Below are 22,096 nucleotides of genomic sequence, written 5' to 3'. Positions count from 1 at the left end.
GTACTTAGAGGGCGCCCTTCATAACTTTTTTGGTATTAATCAATAGTTTGCTATATATGATGTCCCCTCTTTAAAATGCATGCGTTAACAATGCAAATAAGAGATAAATAAGAAACAAACATTGTACATAAATTGAAAAGGAAATTCGATAAAGCTATTATGTTAAGAGCGCCCTCTGTAGCCCGGAAAACAAAAAAAAAAAGAAAAAAATACCGCATACCTGTATCACTGAAGCACTCTATTCAAAATATTGACATTACTCTGAATCACAGTCACTCTCTGCTGCGTCACCAGCAATGTCCTGGATTGTTGGATCTTTCAACATTTTCTGAACATCAGCGGTAAGCGGCTGTGATTTCTGTACTCGCAGCGATTTGCTACTGATTACGATGTCACCCGATACCATCGGTCTGTGAAAAACATCGCTGATTTTGTCAGCGAGAGATGTTTTTCTAGCGTGCATTCGTCGAAAGATCTTGCTGTCTTTGTTTCTGGCCTCCTGTGCCTCTTAACTCATCATCCCGATCGGCAAAACTGAAGAAGACAGGATTCTGGCACCATGAATGAGGAGGACGTGGATGCTTACGGGAAAGCGAAACCATGGATACAGTTGGAGCTGTAACTCGGCTGACACGCATGGCAACATGTCCCGAATATGGCCGGGTCCAAAGGAAGTTTGCATGACAAAGCGACCCAAATCATGTGGTATGTGTGAATTAGGTCTTCGTCCAAACCACAGACATTAGCAAACATCTTTTCGTTTAAAAGCCTTCCGAGCTGTGTTGCCATCGTTTGTATTCCCTGCATCTTGTTAAGGTTCGTCGACTTTGATTCCTAGCTCCGCTTTGAAGCGATCGTGGATCATCTGTTTTTTGCTTTTCACTGCCTCCTTTTCTGCCGCAGAAGAAACGCGCCATTTCTTAATCTCTGTCCGGTAGGAGGTGTGAAGCAACATCTCGAAGCACCTACCGGTAAATCCCTAAAAATTTGATTAAAATGTCCTATAAACGCGACTTTTGTAGTCTGCTTTTACAAAAAGTTCCTACCCTCGCCGAGGATCTCACCCCGTCACATAATATACCCCCGTATGTTATAATCATAGTCCTTCACAGTGATTTTTTTACGATGTTTAAATCCTTAAAATTTTGATTAAAATGCCCTAAAAACGCAGTGAGTTGGCTCAGTCGGTAGCGCGTCTGCCTCACGATCACGCGGCCCGGGTTCGAAACCGAGTCTGGACTGAGCAATGTTGTGTGTAAGCATACCGTCCCCTCTAACAAGAGGCAAAACACTCTGTCCGTCGGATAGGACATTAAATGGAGGTCCCGTGTGTGAGAGAGTCACAACTCTTGCACGTATAAGATCCCGCTTCATTCATTCATCGCAAAGAGCAGGGTGTTTAACCCGGTGAAGTGGTCCCACCTCACATCCAACTGGACCCCATGGAAGACCAGTTTAACGTAGCTGAATATGGGCTATCCAGCCATCTTCTCAGATGGAAAATGAACAAACAAACAAACTTTTATACAAGAAGTCCCTACCCATGGGAGGGGGCATCACCCTCCCCCCGCTCGGTCGCTTCGCTCCCTCGCCGAGGATCTCACACCGTCACTACCCCCGTATGTTTTAATCATATTCCTTTACAGTGATTTTCCACTATCATAAACTTAATGCTTATGATTTCGTGCCACCAACAATGTATGTATTTACATGTATAATATGTACAGTGTATTATGTAAATGTACATGATGATACAGGAAACAATCAATCAAATATTTAAAAAAAAAATCTCGCAGGTTACATTTAGTGTCAAAACGCACCCCCCCCCCCTTGAAAAAAAGCTGGTGACGCCCCTGACAATGGATAATGCAAGCCGGATTCTCTATAGGGCCCTACGGATTGTGCGTAAGAATTATCCTTTTCGCCCGCATTATTTGCGCTAAGCGTAAGAATACAAGAGACACGCCCAACCCATCACTTCGCACATACAAAGCGAGGCTCAAATTGCTCCTCTCTTGATTTCAGCAGGCCTATTTGAAGTTTGAGGTCTAATCTACGCATCGCACAAATACTGTTGACAAGATGAGGCTGCTCACCTTTGCTCATCAGTAAACTGTTACATGCCTGAATATCCACTTTGATCGACATGTTATTCCTTTTCCCATACTGTTTGTCATTCTCCCGTGATCTCTTTGACACGTCACTTCCGCTCAAAATTACGGTATACAATATGTCCCAAAAAAAAATTACAACGGGACCCCCCGCAATGATATCTTTAAGAATAGTGAATCAATCTAAATACAAATTCAGGGTATGAAACTATAACTCATTGCCCACGTCTTACAGAAAACCCCATTCGATTTGCTTCAGTGGTCAAAGAGAAATGAGGAATTTTGTAGAGGATGTCGGGAATCTCTTTTGTCCAAGTTCTGTCTATTATTCACGCACTAGAGCATTGAATTGCTAAAATTGGAAAAATCAAACTCATGACATGCTTTACAACAATCTACATTTCTCTGTGACCGCTTAACCAAATTGAATGAGGCTTTCTGCAAAATAAAGCTAAGATTTTATATTTTAAGGCCCCGAAGTAGCATTAAGACATGTCGATCATTTCGGATGTTATCAATTCGAAAATTTGATTGTAATTTTTGAGGGACATACTGCAGTATGTCCCACAAAAATTACAATCAGATTTTCGCATTGATAACATCCAATATGATTTTTTTTTCAATGCTACTTCAGGGTCTTAAAATATGACATCTTAGCTTTATTTTGCAGAAATCCCCATTCGATTTGGTTAAGCGGTCACAGAGAAATGGGGATTGTAGTAAAGCATGTCATGAGTCTGATTCTTCCCAGTTTAGCACTTCGATGATTTTGTGTGTGAACAATAGACAGAACTTGGACAAAAGAGATTCCCGACATCAAGATTCAAGATTCAAGATTCAAGATTCAAGATAATTTATTGTCATGTATAAAATATACATAAAATTTGTTTTCGGACATACATAAAGATAGAGGTGCATAAATGAAGAATATAAATCATGAAATAACTTAACATGAGTTTTATACCATACATACATAAAATACATACATTTAATACAAAAAAATACTAAAATATAACAGGCAGTGTGACGTAGAGGCCATCCTCTACAAAATTCCTCATTTCTCTTTGACCACTGAAGCAAATCGAATGGGGTTTTCTGTAAGATGTGGGCAATGAGTTATAGTCTCATACCCTGAATTTGTATTTAGATTGATGCAATATTTTTATAGATATCATTGCGTAGGGCCCCGTTGTAATTTTTTTTGGGACATACGGTATAGCCTATTAGAAAAAGAACACAGACAATTTGAATGCAACTTATAGGCCTACTTCCATCATTAAAAGCATTCAAGTTTAAAAACTATACAAAACTATGACAATAGGCCTATACATACCAGCGCAGTCGTAATAAGAGTTATTGTTGTTGTTGTTCATGTGCATTTTGTATGTATCATTGTTTTATAGACATGTCTTATTAAAGTTGTACCAGAACGTGTAGTGGTATGTCACAGTAGGCAGGTATATATTTTGTTTGGCCTGCATTAGTTTTATTTGAGGATAATGAAGGTAAATTTCTAGTGGTCGTGGCTGTGATATGTAGGCATGTTTTACCATCACAGCTGGCTCTGCAGAATGGACACTATGAACATTATCTTTGTTTGCATTTGTATTAGGCCTATATTAAAAAAGCTGCATCACTTCGATTATCTCTCGCACTTATCCCCAAGTTGATTTCCATCCTTCGGGTTTATGCCAGGTTAATGTGTTTGTGTACATGGTGTATGTATGTATATGTGCGTGTGTGTGTGTGTGTGTGTGTGTGATGTTTATATATATATATATATATATATATATATATATATATATATATATACATACATATGTGTGTGTGTGTGTGCGTGTGTGTATGTGTGTATGTGTTTTTTGTGTGTGGAGACGGGTTCACGCGATGTAACTCCTAAATGTGGATATACAGCGTATATGTGAACGCGTGCAGGAAAAAGGAAATAAGCAAGAAATCACGACAGAATATATATGAGACGAAATTGAAGGAAAATTTGACAAAAAGGATCGCTAAAAGACGACATTGCTTTTGTGTGTGCAGCAAATGTGACGGACGAATTTGAATGGTAAATGACGAAAATGTGTTACAAATGAGTAAATTGAATAGACTTTGTTCGAAAATTATCGACAAAACACGAATTTGAAACTAGGATTGGCCTATTCCAGATTTCCCAGGACAAAATTGAACTACAAATCTACTAAATTGAATGAAAAAAAGTTTGAAAATGAATGGGAAAACCTATACAAAAGATCGATGATAATTTTCTGAAAACCACAGCTTTTTGGCGCACATGCACACACGCACACACACACACACATGTCACGCATAATAAATTAATTATTACACATATACATACGAACTATACAATGTATGGTGATTTGGAGAGTTTGGTCGCAAAAGAAGTTAATAACTCCATTCTTTTCAAGTTGACACATTTACTATTAAGCATGCATAAAAGAAAACAAGAAGAAAATGATAAAATGATAAGACCACGTATAGGATATTTTCAAGCATAACTTTACGAATATTCCTTGTTTTTGAGCATGTAAGTTATCGTATGAAAGGTTTCATAGCTCTATCAGAATATGATGGTCTTATTGGGTTTTTTTTTTTTGTAATTACATGTTTACGTGTTGTAGGTATCTTTACTGGTCAGCTGGGATCGAGAAGTCCGTTCATATGGGCCCCACTCACAAGCTCTGCTTCTTGGGGACTCATATCCATTAGCTTCATGTTCATTTGAGTATATGAATATAAGAACGACCCAAGTCCATGGAAGACCATTTCGATTAAAATTATTATTGGACAAATAAATAAGATACCATTTCATATCTTATTTATTTGTCCAACAATAATTCTATTTAACTGTGATGGGAAGGCAACATTGTAAATACAAATTAGAACATATAATATTATGACAATTAACATTTACATTAATTGTGGAGAGGCCATTTTGTGTGGTGGACTTGGGTCGTTCTTTGATTCATATACAGGATATTCTGCTATAGAGATGAGAGAAGGATGAGAGAGGGCGCTATTATATGAATGTAAGAATGACCCAAGTCCTTCATTCTTACATTAATATAAGATTTAACTCATTCATTTCAGGCATTTCAGGGGAAAATTAGGATTTATCATTTATACACTAGATGAGTCCATGGATAAGCTACAATTTCCCATGTCAAACTGAATTTGGCCAAAAATTGGACTTGGGTCGTTCTTATATTCAGGTCTTCATTTATTACTGTGATTATGTCTGGTTTTCAATAAATTGAATTGAATTTGACTGAATTGAAATTGAAATGTTTGAATAGTTATGGCGCTAACCTGTGCTCCGATCGTGCTCTTTATATTAGAGAGAGAGAGAGAGAGAGAGAGAGAGAGAGGGAGAGAAACAGACAGATTGAAAGATGTATATAATCATGTGCGTGTGTGTGTGTGTGTGTGTGTGTGTGCGTGCAACAGATAAATTCATCTCTTTCTGAATAGCCAGCATTTATGGTAAGCGGGCATAGTCATCAGTATGCACGGTAGATGGCAACAAGTCAACAAGTTCATGTGCCAACATCTAATAGCATGATATAAGGTCAGAGAAGGCTATATCAGAAAGAGTAAGCTAGGTCGTACCGATTGTCCTTTACTTCCTGGCCTATATCAGTATATTAGTATTGTTTGTATGATACTGATAGACCAAAAAGGAGATCATTAATTTTTGTCAGGTGTCATGGTGTCAGGTGTTTGTAAAAGTGTATGTTTTAACAAACGGCGTCAGGACCATTCTTTACACACACGTACACACACATTCACAAGGCCTTACTCAGTTATACAGTGTAATTCAGAATTTTAGAATTTCACAATTTAGATATTGCAAAAGAAAATAGGAACGGCTCATATACGTTAAAGAACATTCACCACAGTAGTTAAGTTAAATGGCATCTTAATTCCCTTTCACTGATGATTTTAATTTACACGCTTAAAAATTCATGAGGTAAGTTAATAACCGCCTCATATATAACTATTACAGTACCAATTACACTACTCTCAACAGAGAGCGTATTGACATATACCAGATTTACAAGACTTAATATCCGGGCTTAATGTTTTATAGTCATTCTCAGTTCTTAGTTCTTGCATAGGGCTTGTATCCACAGTAAACCCACCTATAAAAATACAAACCAACAACGCATGCGATCACACATACACACACGCACACACATACACACAGAGAGAGAGAGAGAGAAAGAGACACACGCACACACATAGGTCTACGACTATCATACACGAATAAGCAATTGCAAGACTAAATCCCTTTTACACTCATTTATTTTTCAAAAGAACTTCATACAGAGTATAGCGCAGGCTCAAAGGCAAATATAGGGGGAGCCATAAAAAGAAGGAAACAAAATGGCGAGGAAAGTGTATTAAAAAAAAAAATCCCGACGTAACATTGATGCTACCATGTATAGCGTGAATGAAATATGTACAAAGACACACACATTGACAGAGACACCTTATTTTGTGTTTTGGACAGATATTTTCGTCGTTTGTAGCAAATTTACGATGAGATACATTTTGTATGTAGGAATCCTACATGTCATGCAATGTAATATGCATTCAGAACACAAAGACTATACATGGACAACAGCAAATAAAAAAAACCCCCACAAAACTTGTTGATAATGAATCAATGACGTGGTATACTTCAGAGTAATGAGAAAACGAAATCACGCAGCAGTAATTCCAACTATATAGGTGATGCGTTTCTTGGTCACGTGTTGGTGGTCCAGAATGACGTCAATGCTATGAACTCCATTAATTAGTATTTCGTTTCATTGCTTCTTTCCGTATAGCATCTTCAATGGGACACAACTTTGTACATTGTTATAAGTGCACCTACCAAACATGCCAAATATGATACATGTCAAATCTTATTACGCATTTTCTGCGACGCACCAAAAATATCACAACTTCGAAAGGCACTTAAATTCGGATTCATTTTTGTGTCACATGTCAAATTCTGTAATTCGGCATGCTGGTGGGATTTTTCTTGAAATTGTTTCCCCATGTGTAGCTATAGGTGACACGACACTTGCTCCGGTCTCATTTTCTCCAAGGACTTGGGATTAGGATTGTGATAAAGTTTTAGATTTAGCTTGACGCGAGGACTAGGATTAAGGTTATGTTTGTCACTGTTTGTTGGTAGAATTTAGGTTTTGCTTGGCGTGCAGATATTTCATGGGAGGAATTATCCGTGCGATATGAATGGCGAATGGATATTCTGCAGTTCGGCTTCCTAAATATACACTGTACAAGGATGACATTCACTGCAGTACAAGAATTATTACTACTTCACATAACGACTGATAAAGTTACAGATATCAACAGTAGAACTAGCGATGATGACAAGAGCATAGATACTAATAACAGTATTTCTACATACATTATCATTATCATTCATAAAACTGAATACAAGTGATGTTCAAACATGACAGATAATGGTGACATCATAGGAACACGAATAACGCGAAAATGAATATTAGATGAAATATGAAAAAAAACATTGTTCAATTCTGAACTTTTAATTTATCATCTGATGGCATTTGTCCTGGATGCATATACGGTCGGGAAAATAATGTGTCATAAATTAATATGACAAATTTAGATTATATTTCAATTCTTAATGTTCCGTATCGTAAATTAGAATAAATAACGCTAATTGAAGAAAAAAAAAACAATCCTCGTAAAGATTTTCTTATTTTAGAAATTATATTTCTCATACAAATTTTCTTATTTTCAATTTAAACTTTGAGATAAGGCTCAGAAGAGAAAAGAATCTCTCCTATGAGAATAATGGTGTTTATCACCATGGTGATTTTGCCGATTGGGAGTGATGGCGGTACATTATGGCAAATCTAACTACGAGCTGGGCATACGACGTGTTCATCCTGTGAAAAAGGACAAGTCTCGGTTTTTCATAGAATCTTTCTGTTTTCTTTATGCAAAGCATTAAACTGCCCCATAGCAACCAGACTTGCCATACAACAAGATGTCCCGAGTTTACCACGTGGCGTTTTGTCCATTCATCAAGTGCACACCGTTTGCGTCACACAGTCTATGGCGGTGGAGATTTCGCCTGGGATAGTACCTGCTACTGGTATCTGGTGTGGTGTTCTTTTGGTAGTGAAACTGGTTGTTTTGTGTCACCGGAGTCAGACGAATGCCCGGAACACCCCGTCCGCCACTTCCGGCATTCGTCAGCGGATCGCTGCCACATTTCTGCAAGGTTCTCATCATGGCTTTGCGAAAGTTTTCCGACATGATGGAGTAGATGATCGGATTCAGACATGAGTTTAGATATGACAGGCACAACGAAGCTAGTTTGAGTTCTGCAGTGGCGATAGTGTACGGGAAGTTTCCAAAACTTTGCCACATGTAGATAACGTGATGCGGCAACCAGCAGACACCAAAGACGAGTACCACAACACTGACCATCACCGTCACCTTCCGTTTGGCCTTGCAACTGTTCGACTCCCGTGAATCATCCAGTATTCGCAGGGTTTTCCACAGAGCTCTGAGTATCAACACATACGCACAGGTGATCAGAAAGAGCGGAAGGACATATCCAACGGTGAACATGAAGGCGTAATAAATGGCACGCTGGCGCTCCACGTTGGGCCACTTCTCGACACAGTAGGTAACGTTCAAAGAACTGTCAAAAACGATCGCATTTACAACAAGATATGGCGACGCGCAGGAGAATGACACTATCCAAATCATTACAACGATAATCTTCGCGTTGCGAAGGGAGCGGAGCTGTAGCAGTTTGAGTGGAAATACAACGGCAGAGAAACGATCCAGAGACATGGCTACCAGTGTGAAAATACTTGCTAACATCGACATGTACGTTAAAAAGTCGAGAAGCTTGCAGAGAATCTCTCCGAGATCCCATGAATGTGTCGTCCAAAAGATCGCCGAAAATGGAACGCAGAAGACGAGGAACAGGAGGTCTGCGAAGCTCAAGTTTAGGATGAAGACATTCATTGTCTTATGAAGACCCTTCAGTCGCCTACTGGTGACCATAATGACTAACGAGTTTCCCACAATGCCGATGAGGAATATACAGCCAAATGCAGCAGGTACGATCACCTTGTAATTCATCCCGCCGCCCGCAGCTTCGGTAACGACGGACGATGCATCATAGTCAACACCAAGGCCTATCGTGCTGGTGGCCTCCATGGCTCCCAGAACGTTGTTTCCAATGTACGAATAGTTTCCCATCACTTATAAATAGCTGAAGAACATCCTTTGCTGCTGTTTGTTGATACTGATATCATTTTTGTTTTTCTTTCACGTCTAACGTTCTTGCTCCTCTCTTGTTAAAAGAATTAAATGTTCAATCCAGTATGTCAGACAGGGCAAGAGCGCTTTTGAAGTTGTGACGTCCACAAGTCCTTGAAAAGTAAGTACAGATTTACCCATTTCTTCCGGCATTGAATGATTGCTATAGTGTTCTTACACGCAAGGGAAATTTCGACGTAATTGGGCTTATTATGTCAGGCGTAAAATTTCATTGCAGACATTTGATACGGCCTTTGGTTCTCGGGATTTGGTGGCGTTCACATCAGAGAGGATCTTGAGGAGGTTCTGGTGAGAGACAGAGAGATACATTATACAATAACTCAAAGGCAATGGACAGAAAATGTTGCAGTTAACATATATTATTTTTTCATTCATCTATTTTCCATCCCCAAACATATAAATATGATTTTTTTTTTAACAAGGGATAAGTGCTTATATTGATATTTACGAAGCATGATAAGGGAAATTTTATAAGGATGCCATGAATAATGAAGGCGAAAAGAAAAACGAAAAAACATTGTGAAGATATGCAAAGGCTGGAAAAGAGGAGGAATGCTGAAAAAAAAACCGTGCTTGTACGGTGCATTTTCCCGAAACATAATAAAACAATGACGCACAAAAATATGGACACACAGGACTTGCATTATATATATATATATATATATATATATATATATATATATGTATATGTATATATATATATAATATACAAATGTATACATACATATAAACGTCTGAGGCCTATACACATATCAGAACAAATCTTCCACCGGGACGTAGCTGCGATGTATGAGTTGCAACTCGAACATCGCAGCTACGTCCCCGGTGCAAGATTTGTTGCCAATACAGTTAAGTCTCCTTGCACCACCCCGCCTTGTTTAGTTTTAGCCCATTGCTGCCACTAATATATAATATATATGATACTATGTGTGTTTGTGTGTGTAAAGCATTCTTCGTAATGGACTAAAGTATTGCACCGTGCTATATTCATGGTTTCCTTGAATAGCACGGGAAATACGAGTTAAATAACACGTAATTAATATTGCTCGTAAACAAATTGCAGTGGCGGATCGGGGGGGGGGGGGGCGCACCGGGCGCGCGCCCCCACTTTATTTGTTGGTAAAACAAAAGAAATAAAAAAATGAAACCCGGAAGTAGCACCAGAAGTATTGTTTGCGCCCCCCCCCCCCCCCTTTACGGAATTCCCGGATCCGCCCTTGAATTGTATAGGGAGATCATGTATTTGCCATGGATGTTGAACATAACGTATATTTGTGATAACTTATTGTTCATAACATATACTTTGAATATTCCTATTTGTCTTTTTTGTACATTTTTTGTCTCGCCCACCGGAGGTGAAGGCGAGACTAAGGGATCCAAATTGCGTCCGTCCGTCGTCCGTCCGTCGTCCGTCGTCCGTCGTCCGTCACAAATGTTAAAGTTTACCTGCAAGACTCTCTTATGATGCATAACTTGGCAACTGTTACAGCAATGGCAGCCACACTTGGGTGATAGAAGCACTAGGGGTATCTTCATGTTATGGTGTTGTCAGAGGTCATGTGATGATGTCAAAGGTCATTTGAGGTCATATATCAAAGAGTATGTGCAAGACTCTCTTTTCTATGTTAAAGTTTACCTGCAAGACTCTCTTTTGACAAATAACTTCACATAAGTTGCTTGGATTACAACCTAACTTGAGTCATAGATGCACTGGGGGTACCTTCATGTTATGGTGCCGTTGGAGGTCACAGGATAAGGTCAAAGGTCATTTGAGGTCATACGTTAAAGTTTACTTGCAAGACTCTCTTATCACATGTAACTCGACACATGTTGCTACAATGGCAATCAAACTTGGGTGATGGATGCACTGGGGGTACCTTCATGTTATAGTGCCGTAAGAGGTCACATGATAAGGTCAAAGGTCATTTGAGGTCATACGTTAAAGTTTACTTGCAAGACTCTCTTATCACACGTAACTCAGCACATGTTGCTACAATTGCAATCAAACTTGGGTGATGGTAGATGTCTCGTGGGAAATTGAAGGTAACCACAAGGTCAAAGGTTACAGACAGGGGTCAACGAACTTTTAGGGCCCAATGATAAGTTTTTAGGGCGCATTTAATTTATGGCTCATAACTTTTGATCCCTATGTCCGTTTGTGACCAAACTTGGACGGTAGATGTCCCTTGGGGAGTTAAAGGTCATCACAAGGTCAAAGGTCACAGAAAGGGGTCAACAAATTTTTAGGGCCCAATGTTAAGTTTTTTTGCCGCGTTTCGATTATGGCTCATTACTTTTGATCCCTTTGTCCGTTTGTGACCAAACTTGGATGGTAAATGTCCCTTAGGGTGTTGAAGGTCACCACAAGGTCAAAGGTCATAAGCAGGTCAATTAACTTCTGGGAGTTATACAAAATATTAATTCCTTGTACGCGAATGGGCGAGACACAATTTGGCGATTGCCTTGTTTTTAATGGCAATGGTTTTCATGGTCTGAATCAATGATAATAGGGCTTGTATTGAGTCAAGTGGATATAGAAGAACATAAACCAAGTGGCATCTATGTAATCATACTAATGATTAACAAATTGCAAGTCATTGCCGTAAACAATGGTAAACATACACTCATCAAACAGTGTTTGAGTAATAGCCATGATAAAAGTCATGGACATACATACATCAGGTATAGGATTCGAATCCACAATCCCCTGATTGCTAAACAGGCGTCATTACAGTAGACTACCAAGCTTTTGCCCGATAGCTAGTGATGGTTCTGATCCCTTGTGGCAGCGGGTACTGCAGAAGGTAATATTATTACTGATTACTGAGAAGGGGGAAGTATAAATTCATGGTAAGTTTCGTAGCCAGCACAGAGTTTCCTGAGACGTATGCAATAGTTAGTGATGTTTAAATTGGTGTTAAACTTTTGATCTCAATACATGCATTTGCCTCCGGAATTTTCAACTGTCACTGCTACAGCCTTCATCAGCGGAATAACCCGTCTTCACCTTGATCACGTGACGGTCGATAAATATCTTGTACTAAGATCAAAAGTTTAACACCAATTTCACTTGAATTTCCAATACAGACGAGGTTCTACTCTAAAGTTAGTGATGTTCTTCACACCTCACGATGAGATGACTACAGTGTGTGGCAACTCGAGATCCAGTCTAGTTGTTGTGAACATGATGTTAGTTCACGTTCAGTAATGAGGCGGAAATCTCCCCGTCGGTCGCAAGGATGAGGGATCTAGTGTCGTGCAGGGGCAACTATTACATAAACACAGCGGATAGTTGGCTTTATCCTCTGTCGTTAGCGCAGCATGGGAATGCTAAGCATCCAGTACAATAGGCCACAAAGTGACAGGAGCCCTCGAAATGCGTTCGAAACGGCGCTAGCTACGTTAACCATTGGCAATATGAATAGAGATTGGATGCTAGAAGGGATTCAGCCGTAACCAATGCACACCATGGTCAAGATACTTATATCACTTGATTGTAACTCACCTATTGCAAATTTACATAACTACGGTGCAATAAGTGTTGCGTATAAGACGTTCCTATTGTATAGACATGTCAAGGTAAATACAAGGAGTAGTGCGCTAACTTCTGGTTGTTGCATCAAGATTAAAAGTGGCGAAATAGGATACTAAGCCGTCATCTCAACCTAAAAGTGTCATACATTTCCATGATTACCAAGTAATGGGCCTCTTTTTAAAGCTGCTACGCCACTTTGCTTAGATTTTTTCTCTTTTTATTCCAATAGTTTGGAAATGTTTGTATGTATGACGATTGCTGTCGCACTGATACAGAGAAAGGGCCAACATGGGTTCTATACTGGACTCCAAATAAAAAAAAAGATATAAAAATGCACAAGTTATTTTTAATACCGAGTCTTCATGAACAATAAAGACACGCTTCTTTAGTGGTCGGAAGTGGTGTCGTGATGAACGACACCAAATCTTTTGTGCTAAGGATGTTTATTCTATGAATACAATGTGCGAAGTCACTAATCCTTTTATGTTATCTATGTGGTACTAATCAACGCTAATAGGACGAACTTTTATTCTGGTTTCATAACTTGGTGGGTGTTCGGCAGAAATGCTTCTGGGATGATTATTACGTCGAGAATTGTACTGAATCCGTAATCATGATTACACTAATACTGATACGACGGTGTTGCTTTGATAAAACTTTTATTGCTGAGCATAACTATGTTAATATCAAATCAACGATAAATAATATCACATTACCAATATATTTTTATCATATTATATTTTGTTTCACTGTTTATTTGATGGAAAATACACTGAACTGAACTGAAAATAAAGAAATATTAAGTCATGCAGTTCCAGCTTGGATGTCGAAAAATAACATTACTTGCTAAGTTCGATTCGAGCTTTCAGTTCATTTTTGTCGAGATAATATTGTATGAGAGGCAAGTCGCTAAATTGAACTCCACACTTACAGAACGCGACTATTTGTCACACCCATCAATATCCTTTAAACACGACAAAGTTGTTCAGATGGGTTAAGGAACACATGGGGGAGGGGTCGAATAAATTTAAAATGGGAACCCCTTGTTTGGGGCTCGAACACCTGATTTTTCCAGATCCAGTAGTAGTACAACCAATTCATAATGCGTTTAGAGACCCTTCCGATAATGGTACAGGTAAAAGAATACGAGGTCATCAAATTGGATGGATCTCTGATGGTTAGATTTAACAATATCATTTTTTATAATTGAACGAAAGTTATCCAAAAATAGCAATTTCAAGGGTGCTCCTGTGGAAACGGCGTTGTCCTTTACTCAGGAAGTAGAGAAGGGTCTTATACATTCAACCCCGTAAGTATAGAGAAGGCCCTTAGAAGATCCTAACCAAGAACGGTTACCCGCCTCCTCTGCTGAGCCTAATATGACACCGTGAGGACATGTGCGGGGCGTCGTCGTATCCGAACAACATGGCACAAATGGCACAATATCCGGAGTGATAAATACCGACAGCGCTGTCTCAAAGCAGGATCGTGTCCTTCTTTGAACTCTGCTTAAATTTTCTTTTTTTCCCTCTTAAGGCGCCTTTGTAAAAGTCATAGAAGGCACGGTCTTACGGAAACCTCTTCAAACTTTTCAGACCCTGAAACAAGGCAACGTGACAGATGTGAGTCCTCAGAGACGATCTGTTTGCCAGCGGAATGAAGACATGCATCATTTGCTGAACAGCTTTACTGTTGTTTGCAACACACATTCAGCCTCACGAGCAGTCTGAACAAGGAGGTGGAAAGAGAAGCTCTCCAACTTCCTAGTCTGGAGATGCTGCAGGTGATGGGACATGATATCAACGCACAACCCTCAGTATGCATCATGGACTACGAGTTACCAGCAGTCAACGTGTTTATGTGACACTGTACCCTAAAATATCCGATCTTTATTGTCTTGCCAATGAGCTCTATAGACGCATCGGAATGGCTGACACAACACTGAACAACGTGACAAGGGGAGTTTGGACCAAAAGAGAAACTGGTCGAGCACCCCAAGGCAAAGATCTACAAGGTGTGTGTTGCTGAGTTCTGTAATTTATAGGAGTAAAACATTGACTCTACCACTGACACTAAAGCCTTGGGAGCAGAAGCCGCAGACAGACTCGTCCGGACGGGGTACGAAGTGCAGAAGGGGACTCCGGAAAAAGTAAGCCGATGCAACAGGCAGATCGAGGGGGAACAGATCTCTGAGGATTTACTGCCAACAGCGGACAGACAGTCTGCGTATAAAGGGCATCCACACATACTCGAACATTAATTTGCAAGACATATAAAGACTAAGACACATTACAAAGACTGATACAATGAGCAAAGTAATTAATAAAAGGAACCGAAGAAGAGGAAAATCGGGAAGAAAAGATATGAATAGTTTAATGTATTGTCTCTTACCACTTTGTTCGTGTGCTCAAAGGACATAAAATTACTTGCACAGTATAAAGGAAAAAAGTACATAAAAGATAAGTGATTGATTAATCGTCTATACTAAATCTAAAGAGGTGTGTTTTCAGAGCTGTCTTAAAAAAAATCACCTAAGGAGATACATAAATATACAGTACGAATATGTAAAGGATCTTGTCCAAGAGAGGGAGAGAGAGAGAGAGAGAGAGAGGGGGGGGGGGGTGTCAGCGTGGCCAAAAATCCCATAACCCAATATTGTTTCGGGAACACTGAAGACGCCAGAACAGTGTCACAAGAACGAAGTAATCTTACTGGAGTGTGCTGTTGGAATAAAGAAGTAGGCCCTAGTATCATACTGGGGAGTAGATCTAGTTCAGCAATGAAAGACAAGTAGTAACAGTTTAAAGTGAATGCGGTACTCAACAGGTAAGCAGTAGATTGACTTGAGTATAGGGGTAATATGAGTGCGTTTTTTAAAAATATTTAAGACAGGGGCGGCGCAGCCGTGGGGGCCGTGGGGGCTCGGGCCCCCACACTTTTTGTGCACCATACAAAGGAATACATAAGGTGTCATCTCTTTGGGCCCCCACACTTTTTTCAACCCGAAAGTACGTAAGTGGCACTAAAACAGAAATAGATAGAGATCTTGAAGTATGGCGGCGGTAAGGTAAGTGTTTTCTCTGAGGCCCCCCCCCCCTTTTTTTTTTTTTTTTTTTGCTTGTCAGCAGAAGAAACCCGGAAGTGGACGGGGAGAGATGAGCTGAGGACCTTTCTTTTTTTTTTTTTTTTGCTTGTCAGCTGAAGAAACCCGGAAGTGGAAGGGGAGAGATGAGCTGAGGACCTTTTTTTTTTTTTTGCTTGTTAGCTCATGAAACCCGGAAGTGGGCCCCCACACTCTTGAAAACACTGCGCCGGCCCTGTAAGAGTAAGCCTAATAATTCTAGCTGTCGAGTTTTGGACCTTTTGCACTTATCACAGCTGCTCATGAGGCAACCCAAATGGAAGAGCATTGCAGAATTCTAGGCGAGAGGATATTAACTCATCCCTTACTGAATGTTGAAATACCCATGATAGACTTAATACACAGACCACCAGGTTCCCATAATGGAATGCGTTAAAGCATGTACAATCTTTGTCCGTAGCAGAGCGAGTGAGGTAATTGCAAATAGAACCTACGAAGCTGATAATATAGGACAGGTTCACAGATCCTGTTAATCTTAGCAGACACCGAGATTGTCTGATGGTGAGTCGAACATTAACCCATATAAATTTTTTCTTAGACGTTGGATACAAGTAAAGACATGTTACCTGTCTCAAAAGGGATTGACATCGATTTCTTCAATATTGTAACTTCAGACAACAACTCAAACTTCGTGATGTTAAAACTAACTGAAAGGAACGAGAGCTCATCCATAGAGACTGCACAGAGTTGTTGGAGGGAATTGGTAGCATCAGAGTTTGGTTTGGAGAAAAAATACACAAACAGTCGTACGTCGTCTGCGCAACAGTGATAATTCGAATTTATTTTGTCTTCTAATCTTTCCCTTCTCAAAATTAGTTTGATTTTCCGAGGAATGCAATACGGCGCAAACAATCCAGCAGAGAGCCAACTCTCGGTAATTTCATACGTAGGCGTGGAAAGTTACATTGTTCAATTTTATCGAACACATTTCCTCATCAACAACTGTTGCTCTCTACTCGACTGTGTGCGTCATATTTCATTCCAGGGCAAATAACAGAAGGGAACTAACCTCGTTGCACATTACCACTGAACAGCTTGATCAATCACAGTCACATAGACTTATCCCCCGAGGCGCTTGCTTTTAAAACGACTTGACCCGAGAGAAAATGGTGTCAGCGAACCGCTATGTATTTTCCGCAAACATTTCTTGAGCCTCACTGCTGGCTCAAATTTAGATTTGATTTTGATTGATTTGATGTTGTTGTTTTTTTTTTTTGTTCCTGCATTACCATTGTGCATGCACATACTTGTACATGTAATGACGAGATTAAGTGCGGCGATATTTCTACGAAGGAATTTCATGTACAATACACTTACAATGACACAAATTACTGATGTCAAGAGAGCAACATCGTTTTTACAGCTTTCTGGAAAGAGCACATGGACCTAATACTTTGAATATCACAAGGAAGAGAATTCAAAATATCGGGTCCGGTGTGTTTGATAGACTTCAGAGCCGTCACCGTTTTAGGATTATGTAACTGAAATTTGTCAGATTGTCTTTTAGGATAAGAATGTTTTTCTTGTTTAACTGAAATAATGAGGAAAAAAAAAACCAAGATGGCAAATGACCATTATGTAAGCAAAACATATCAAAACAGTGAGTTTTGCAGAAAATTAGTGTCATTTACCTTAAGTGTTTTTAATTCTGCGAATAAAGGATCAAAATGAACCCGATAAGCTGAGTTAGTGCATCTGCGTATTATAGCTTCCTTTTGTAGGAGTAATATACTGTAATTGTCAATTTTTGAAGTTTCCCAAACAATGTTGCAATATAAGATGTACGACAATATCAAGGAGTTATAAAGCATAAATAACATGTTCTTATCGACATAATACTTAAGCTCATCTGAAGTATACCAACATGACGAGATACATTATCAAAGATGTATTGCACATGAGCGTTCCATTTCAAATTTTCATTTATACATATCTCAAGAAATCCAATACTTTCATTTTTTGCAATAATCCACCATCAACCTTGACATTCAAACGTTGCATGGGCGTAAATCCTGGGGGATGGGGATGACCTGTATAATCATCCCCCCGCCACTGAAATTTGAAAAAAAAAATGGAAGAAGCAGGAATGTGATTGTACCAATTTCGGCATATTGCGTGACGTTCTTATGCCCGCCTTCAGAGCTTAACAGTATTCTATCTTTTAGGATATGTATAGACAATTTTCTCAAGCACTCGCTCGCTTCGCTCGCTCGCTCAAATTTATAGTAATACATGTATCGACATAAGGCATAATCCAGATGTTGACAACGCCAAATGATATAGGCCTATATGCATACATGCTATGACGCGCGCAACTCGGGACCATCTGAAAATTACGTACGTAAACAAACAAACAACCCCCACTCCCCCCCCCCCCCAAAAAAAAAAAAAAAATACACTGCCACAATTGAACCTCCCTCCATTTCCTGAATCATTGAGCAAACGATAATGACTCTAGGCGGGTGCAAAGGGACATTTGCCCCGCCCCCATGGAAATGTTGGGGGCAAACAAATCATTCCCCTCCAAGCTATTCCCGAGATTAGGACAAATCTTGAATTTTCTTAATGGAAAATAGCCAGAAGTATGCACCAAATCGTTGACTTGCAATACAACATGCAACAGCCCCCCCCCCCCCGCCACTGGGTCCCTTTCGATAGACTTTGTACACTTTTGAGATGTACGTATTTCCTGATATCTTATCAAATAGTGTGCAGCAGATCTTTCACTTACAAAAGTTCCCTCATATACAGAGGCGTCGATTGGGGGAGGGGGTGGTTCTCCCATTAAGATATTGGGGACAAACATGTCATTTTACTCCTCCCCGTTATTCCCGAGATGTCGAAATCTTCTTGCTTTTTTGATAGAAAACTGTCTAAATACTTCACCCAAATATAGCTGAATTTCAATTTTGGAAATATTAAATCTCCCTCGCGTGAGAGGGGGATAGGACTACCCAATTTCATACCCTCCCCTTTCGGTCCTTTCTATACTTAATAAACTTTGAGACTGACAGATTTCCAAATGTTTCATCTAAAGTGTGCACCAGGTCTGTCACTTCTGTTAAAAAAAAATATAAAAGTTCCGTCGGGTGGGTGGGAGGAGATATCTTGATACTTTCAATTCATGGAGGGTTCCCCCCCCCTAGATTTTAGTACACTTCTATGATTGAAATTTTCCCAGATTCTATCATAAATGTGTTTACAAGATATTTTCATCTTACTTCTAAAAATCTTCCTCGTATGCATGGGTGCTGATCCTAGAGGGCTAGGGGGCAAACATGTCATGTTTTCCCCAACAATTCCCAAAACGAGGAAAATTTTCCTGCTTTATTGATAGAAAACTACCCAAATATTTTACCCATATCATGCACCAGATCATTGATTTTCAATTCTGAAAATGCAAGATCTTCCTCGCGTGGGAGGGGAATACCCCTTCCCACACCCTCCCCCATTTCGCCGCCTATTACATAATTAATACACTTGGGAGAGTTGGGCAAGTGCGGAATAAAAGATCATCAAAGTGTGCATCAAATCTGTCACTGCAATTCTAATAAATTCAAAAGTTCCCTCATCCTCTTCAAAGTCACCCTTTCCCTACTCGGTTCCTATTCATACAATTAGACTTGGCCCGATTTGGGGATTGACAATTTTCCGAACATTCCTCAAAAGTGTGCATCAGATCGTTCTATTTCAATTCTATAAAAAAAAAAAAATGCGAAAACTCCGTCGTGTGGAAGGGGACTATCCTCTCCCACGCAATCCCCCCTAGTCAACTTCCGTACACTTTGTACACAGTGATGTAGCACACGTGGATCAAGAACTGAGATACCGCGAATTAGTCATTCACATATCTGTGAATATTTATTTTTGTTAGTTAAAATATGAGCAAAGAAAATGGGATTACGTCGGGCTTCCAACCCGAGACCTCTGTATTGCTAGCCCAGTGCTCCATCGACTGACCTACAGAAAGCCCTAGTACAGTGTTCGTCCCAGAAACCCTTAATTCTCAGTGTTCGTTTGGTCAGAAGCTATAGCAGTGCGTCTGCGTGTGTGATACACACGCACACACTTAAACGTGGCATAAACCCAAAGGACAATTCATCTTTTCATTTTTCTTATTATGAAAATAGATGAAATTGTCTCTTTTAAATCGAGTGATGATCTATTGCTAGATAATTCCGGCAATTCGGTATTAAGAGTTCTTAGGAGTGACTGAAAAGCCGAATTAGAACAGAATACATTGGTATCATCGGCAAACAAAATATATTGCAGTGACATCGTTGAGTTTGAAATATCATTTTATCTTGAATATCATTTATATACACTAGAAATAGCAGAGGTCCCACAATGGATCCTTGTGGGACGCCACATTGTATATAACTGATACTTCAGAGTTGGCAGATTCATGGCATATATTTGTTGCTCTCTATCTGATAAGTAATCTTTAAGCCATCCTGATAGAATGGTACGAACTCCATAACACTGTAAATTGCGTAAAAGGATAGTGTGGTCAAGAGTGTCGAATGCCTTGCTTAGGTCCATGAACACACCGATGACATGTTTTTACTCAGCTAAGGCAGTCGACACTTTATCGTACAACTGGGCTATAATAGTGCCATAACTGTGGAATGGAATTTCCTGAAACCGTATTGGTCTAGGTTCAGTATATCAGTTTTGTATAAAAAAAAGGAAAAAAAAAGACAAGCTTTTCTATGAGGTTAGAAAGACTAGGAAGAATAGAGATAAGTTGAGACAAGAGAGGTATCATCTTTTTTTTTTTTGTACATTGGAACAATTTTTGCAATTTTACATACGTTCGGAAATATACCAGTTTGAGAGCGACAAGTTACAAAATGTTTTAAGAGTGTCATTATACTACCAACAATTTGTTTTAAAAGAGACGTGCTCATGTCATCATGACCATTTGTGTAACTTGATTTTAAAGAGTTTACATTGTCAAGGATTCCACTATAATCTGTTGGTTTGAAAAATAATGATTCATCATTTGGCGTGCCTAAATACTGCGCGAAATCTGTTTTGTATCGGATCGATTTTTTGAGGCTTGAATTATAGGACCTTCATTAACATTGATTAAAAAAGTACTCATTAAAACAGCGTGCTATACATCTCTGGTTTTAGACAGCGTTTGTCCGTCATGTATAATTTGAGATGTTGACACCTTATGCTTACCAACAACCGCATTAATGGCTTTTTCAAGTGGCTGACATGTTTCCAGTAGCAGTTTCACATGATCCCGTATAGTACATTCTGCGGGAAAAGCATAGTGACGTGATAATGATAATTACACATTCATTTCATTCATAGATTTTGTAATACCTCTTTCTGTCCATCGTCATCTTCAATCGGATTGTAATTCTCGATAGTCATTGATCCTAACAGCATCAAAGAGCATAAGAATAAAGAATACTAAATGCCCATAAGTATCTATGGCAATTCATTGTCAATGTGACTACGAAATGAATACCACCTGAGTAATTATGGTCCTTTTCACACCACGTTCAGCCTAAATCGCTCAAGTAATAATCAACACGTTTTCTGTTTCTCCCTCTTGTCTCTATCATTATCGTCGAAAGATTTTCGGTAGTAAAACTGTAATTCCAGAAATACAACGATAATAAAAGTTACCTATAAGTTTGCAAAAGATATTCAGTACTTGAAAGAAGACATAGAGACATAAGGATGTGTTAATGAGTACAGTGCACTCAAGTCAGAACGAAGTCATCGGGACTGGCAGTTTTCTTCCGTTATATCGGGACCCAAGTGAGGATATGGCGTCTATAATGTCCTATTCTAGCATCTCAGCAGAAACAGCTGCCTCGTTTGGTGAAATTTTGACCATACGTTTTCAGGAGGAAGATGGAAATGCGAAAACTGGGCGCCCAACTTGGTCCCTCTCTCCGACTCTACAATGGGACACCCCCAGAT

At 39.4% G+C, this 22,096-nt stretch overlaps 1 protein-coding gene across 1 annotated transcript; it reads right to left on the bottom strand.

Annotated features, from left to right (window-relative positions):
* Positions 1-8,171: 8,171 nt before the first annotated feature.
* Positions 8,172-9,392, bottom strand: LOC139735126 (galanin receptor type 1-like). The gene has a single exon (XM_071645891.1). The coding sequence runs from the start codon at positions 9,390-9,392 to the stop codon at positions 8,172-8,174; it is 1,221 nt and encodes a 406-aa protein (XP_071501992.1).
* Positions 9,393-22,096: the final 12,704 nt, after the last annotated feature.

The sequence above is a fragment of the Diadema antillarum genome, unplaced genomic scaffold (assembly GCF_040938485.1).
Source record: "Diadema antillarum isolate AM-2024a unplaced genomic scaffold, OU_Dant_1.0 seq00000564_RagTag, whole genome shotgun sequence".
Lineage (NCBI taxonomy): Eukaryota > Metazoa > Echinodermata > Echinoidea > Diadematoida > Diadematidae > Diadema > Diadema antillarum.
Note: the sequence above shows the minus strand (reverse complement) of the source record. Positions and strands in the feature narration are given on the sequence as shown.

Bases quoted from the DNA above. Each gene is read 5' to 3' on its own strand.
- LOC139735126 (XM_071645891.1), bottom strand. From the start codon at position 9,392: ATGGGAAACTATTCGTACATTGGAAACAACGTTCTGGGAGCCATGGAG.